Here is a 4,899-nt window from a genome sequence, read left to right as displayed (position 1 = left end):
GTGGCCCGTGACCGCCTGCCTCCAAATCTCCCTGGGCTTGTGCAAAAAACAGATCCCCGTGCTCCTCCCCACCTACTGAACCTGTCTCTGGGGCCAAGACAGGAATGTATGGTATTGACAAGCCCTCAGGTGGTTGTTCTGTAAACCTGGTTTAAGAGCCACCCATCCTGTCTGTCCAGACCGGCAGGAACTGTGGACAGAGGCCAGACCCTGCAAGGTCTATCTGGGCTTACGTACAGGCACCGAGGAACAGGCCAGTATCTATTCTGGAACGTTCACTCTGGGTGTTGAAGGATAGGTTGGCGAGGGAAGTCAGACTCAGAGGGCTAAGTGCTGTAAGATTCCACGTATATGGATTTCTGGAGGGCGTGGAACTATAAAGACAGAAAACAGATCTGGGTTTGGGGGAGGGGGAGAGGGGTTGACCATAGGGGCACAGGGACTTGCGGGAGGTGATGGATTGTTGTGTATCTTGGTCATGATGATGGATATACCACTGTGTGTGTCAGCACTCACAAACACTCAAGAGGGTGAATTTTACTGTGTATAAATTGTATCTGAATTTTTAAATTAAAAAACAACAACAAGAAAAAATAGATTTATAGCTCAATGAAACAGAATCAAGAGTCCAAATATAAACCCTTACATTTCTGGTCAATTTATTTTTGACAAAGGTGTCAAGACCATTCAATGTAGGGAAAAGGTTAGTCTTTTCAATAAATACTCTGGGTCAGTTGAATATCCACATGCAAAGGATGAATCTAGATCCTGACCTCCCACAAGGTACACAAATTAATTCAAAATAGATAGACCTAGCCCTAGCCGACTTGGCTCAGTGGATAGAGCGTCAGCCTGCAGACTGAAGGGTCCCCAGTTCGATTCCGGCCAAGGGCACATGCCTGGATTGCGGGCTCAATCCCCAGTAGGGGCCATGCAGGAGGCAGCTTATCAATGATTCTCTCTCATCATTGATGTTTCTATCTCTCTCTCGCTCCTTCTCTCTTCCTCTCTGAAATCAATAAAGAAATATATTTTTAAAAAATAGATAGACCTAAATGTAAGAGCTAAAACTAAAAAACTTCTAGAAGAAACCATGGGAGAAAATCTTTATGACTTTGTATCTCAAATACAACAGCAAAAGCACAAGTGACAGGTGAAAAAAATTGATAAATTAGACTTCATCAAAATTTAAAATTTTTTGCCCTTCAACAGACACCATTCAGAAAATAAACACACACACACACACACACATTGTCAAACACTGGGAGTAAATATAGCTGATTAGGGACTTTGTATCCAGAATATATAAAGAACTCTTACAAATCAATAATAGACAAACAACCCAATTAAAAATGGGCAAAATATTTGAGTAGATGTTTTTCCAGACAAGATATGTGAGTGGCTAGTAAAGTTGTTCTTGTAAAGGTGCTCAACATCATTCGTCATCAGATAAATGCAAATTAAAGCCACAATGAGCCCTGGCCAGTTTGGCTCAGTGGATAGAGTATCAGCCTGTGGACTGAAGGGTTCTGGGTTAGATTCTAGTCAAGGGCACGTATCTGGGTTGCAGGCTCAGTACTTGGGTTGCAGGCTCAATCCCCAGGCCCCAACAGGGCCCGTGTGGGAGGCAACCAATCCATGTCTCTCTCATATCGATTTTCTCTTTCTCTGTCTCTCTAAAAATCAATGGAAAAATATCCTTGAGTGAGGATTTACAACAACAACAAAGCCCACAATGATATACCACCTCACACTCATCAGAATGACTATAATCAAAGGGACAGACAAGTGCTGACAAAGATATGGGGAAACAAATCCTTATATATTGCTGGTGGGAATGTAAAATGGTCCAGCCACTTTGAAAAAACAGTTTGTCAGTTTCTTAAAAAGTTAAGCATAAACTTTCCATGCAATCCAGCAATTCTATTCCTAGAATCTACCAAGAGAAACGAAAACACACGTACAAAGACAGTTACATAAACATTCATAGCAGCATTATTCAAAAATAGCCAAAAACTGGACTTTCAAATGTCCATCAATTGGAATAAACAAAAGGTGGCATGTCCATAAAATGGGATACCAAGCTACAAAATGGAGCAAACTACTGGTACAGGCTACAGCATGGATGAACCTCAAAACCTGTACACGGAATGAAAGAAGCCAGAAGCGAAAGACCATATATTTTATCATTCCATTTAATATATGAAATGTCCAGAAAAGGCAAATTTATAGACAGAAAGCATGTCAGTGGTTGCCTAGGACTGGAGTTGAGAGCTGGATTGACTGCAAGCAGGCAAGAGGGACCTTTTGAGGTTGATGGAAATGTTCTGTAATTGGATCATAGCCATGGGTACACAAATCTATATGTCATTGTTTTAAAACGAACGGTTTAAAGGGATGCTAGAGTGGGTGACCTGTTAGTATATTACGGTGGGACGCCAGGGAGGGAAGACGCAGGGAGACCTCCTCCCCAGCTTCCATATCTAGAGTGGCAAAATGGGAACAATGGTGTCAGCCTGTGGTAAGGCTGGGATGACAGGGGAGGTGCAGGAACTGGAGGCACGTGATGGGATCAGGGAGCCTAAGGAGTGGGAGCCCCAAAGTCTATGGTTCCCAGATGCAGGGGGAAAGGTGGTCACTGCCCCAGGTTGCATCCACAGTTTAGAGTTTAAGAGCCGGAAATACTTGAGTGTGTGACTATGGGGAGTTTTAAAATGCCATGCACATGTTAGCGAGAAATGGCAACTATTCCATACAATAGGCCAACGCCGGGTCCTGAGATCCCTTGCTCCACCACCTTCTGGCCGAGAAGAGCAGCGGACACCAGGTGCAGGACAAGCCCCCGAGCTCGCTCTGAAGGTGGTCTGCACTGGCCCACCCAGCCGCGAGCCTCCTGGCCAAGGACAGTCAAAACCTAGCGGCAGCGGCAGCCGCGGCCTGCAGGGGGCGCCCGGACGGAACGCGTGGCCCCGCCCCCTCACGTGCCCGCGGCGTCACGTAACACCCGGAAGCAGCGGCCGGAGCGGAGCCGGCAGCAATGAGCGGGGACGTGGGGCCGATGTCTGCAGCGCCCCATCGCGGGGAGATCGAACCGGGCAGCGGGGTCCGCATCGTGGTGGAGTACTGGTGAGCGGCTCCGGCCGGTGAGGTTCCGGTCCGGGTGAGGGCGGGTCCACGGGCGGTCCCTCCCCCGAAACCCAAGCGAACCCCAGGTATGGTCGGTCTCCCTAGTGAACCCTGCGGCTTTGAGGCGACCTACCTGGAGCTGGCGAGCGCCGTGAAGGAGCAGTACCCTGGCATCGAGATCGAGTCGCGCCTGGGGGGCACAGGTGAGGCCGCCGAGCACCTGCCCAGTCGGGGTTCTGAATCCCAGCCACACCGCTCTGGCCCTGGCAGTGGCTGTTTTCGTGTCCAGCAGTCTCTGGCACCTGAGTGAAATGTCCTGACAACTTGACCCCCCCCTTCCGTAGTGGGTGAACCCGGTAAGGGAAAACCGGCGAGACGGTAAAAGGACAGGTTTGGAGGGGAGGGAGCCCTTCGTGGAGTTCAAAGAAGGGGCACACATGCGATGCCTCCTGTGGGTTCCTTTGGCCCGACCCAGGGTTGGGAAATGGCCTGAAGAACTACAAGTCTCTAAAGGGACGTGCGGAGGACGCGAACGCCTGTGCAAAGCCTGAGTGCGGAGGACCCCCTGACCTTTGCCTTGTCCTCAGCATACCGTTCATTCGCTGGTTTATTTAACACCAGGGGCCTTTGAGATCGAGATCAATGGACAGCTGGTGTTCTCCAAGCTGGAGAATGGGGGCTTCCCTTACGAGAAAGATGTGAGTATTTGCAATGTTGGGAGCACCCCCCGTTCACCAGGCCTCCACGGCACATCATCCCCATCCCATCTCTCTGCCCTCCAGCTCATTGAGGCCATCCGCAGGGCCAGTAACGGAGAACCCCTGGAAAAGATCACCAACAGCCGTCCTCCCTGCGTCATCCTGTGACTCCATGGGATTCCAGGTTCCTGTTTGTGTTCTGGGATACGAGCCTTGGTCTCCCCTTGGGTCCTGCTGAGGGTTCCCCGCTGCCTCTTTCCCCTCACTTAGCTCCAGGTAGCTGAGACCCTGGCCTCCACTTGGCCCCTTTGGGTACCAGGAGGGAATAGAAACTTCCGTGGGCCTGGAGGGTGGGAGAGCCTCTCCGCTGAGATTACCCCAGCCACCTTGTACCCCTTCCAGGGATCAGTGTCCACAAAAGCTTGCTCCCGGCTCCAGCCTGGCTACACCTGTAAGAGGCCACGGTAGTTCTAATTTATTTTCTACTAGCCCCAGGCATTGTCAGCTATGGGCAATAAACTGGCATTACAAACACTTTGTGCCAACTAGTGTGTGTTATGTCCAGCCTGGGAGTGGGGGGGAGGAGCAGGGTGGCTGTGCTGGGTGGGTGCGTTTTTTTTTCCGGTTCAGCGATCTCTTCTCATAGCCAAGGTAAGGAAAATGAGCGACACAGTAGACACTGCCTCTTCCCCCCACCCCCCACCCCCATCTCATGATGGTGGGCGGCCTTAGGGATTTGTGTTTTTCTAAGCAAGAATGATTTGGTTGGCAAAGGGCTCTCAGATCAGTATCCTCAACTCCCAGACCCCCCTCAACCCAGAAGCCAGGACGTTGGGAGATGGGCTTCTCATTCACGCTTCTCAAAGATTACTAGTCGCTCCCTCCAGGAAAAGATGAGTTGAGTGTATGTTAGGCGGCAAGCAGTAAGGGATGGCACGGAACTTCCCCCAGGCATAGGCTGGTGCCCAGCTGTTTTCCAAAATGTATTTGCAGATGGAGAAAGTGGGTGTGGAGAAAGGACATCCCCAACCCCAGGGACCACCCCCCCCCCCCTTCTACAATACCCACTCCCCCC

At 50.3% G+C, this 4,899-nt stretch overlaps 1 protein-coding gene across 1 annotated transcript; it reads left to right on the top strand.

The window, feature by feature from the left end:
* Positions 1-2,975: 2,975 nt before the first annotated feature.
* Positions 2,976-4,358, top strand: MIEN1 (migration and invasion enhancer 1). The gene is made up of 4 exons (XM_008153815.3): positions 2,976-3,126; positions 3,232-3,329; positions 3,748-3,824; positions 3,909-4,358. Exons 1-4 carry the CDS (start codon positions 3,038-3,040, stop codon positions 3,990-3,992), a joined length of 348 nt encoding a protein of 115 aa, XP_008152037.1. The 5' UTR covers positions 2,976-3,037; the 3' UTR covers positions 3,993-4,358.
* The last annotated feature ends 541 nt before the right edge of the window (positions 4,359-4,899 follow it).

The sequence above is a fragment of the Eptesicus fuscus genome, chromosome 20 (assembly GCF_027574615.1).
Source record: "Eptesicus fuscus isolate TK198812 chromosome 20, DD_ASM_mEF_20220401, whole genome shotgun sequence".
NCBI lineage: Eukaryota > Metazoa > Chordata > Mammalia > Chiroptera > Vespertilionidae > Eptesicus > Eptesicus fuscus.
The sequence above is the reverse complement of the archived record's forward strand: the minus strand, read 5'-3'. Positions and strand labels throughout refer to the sequence as shown.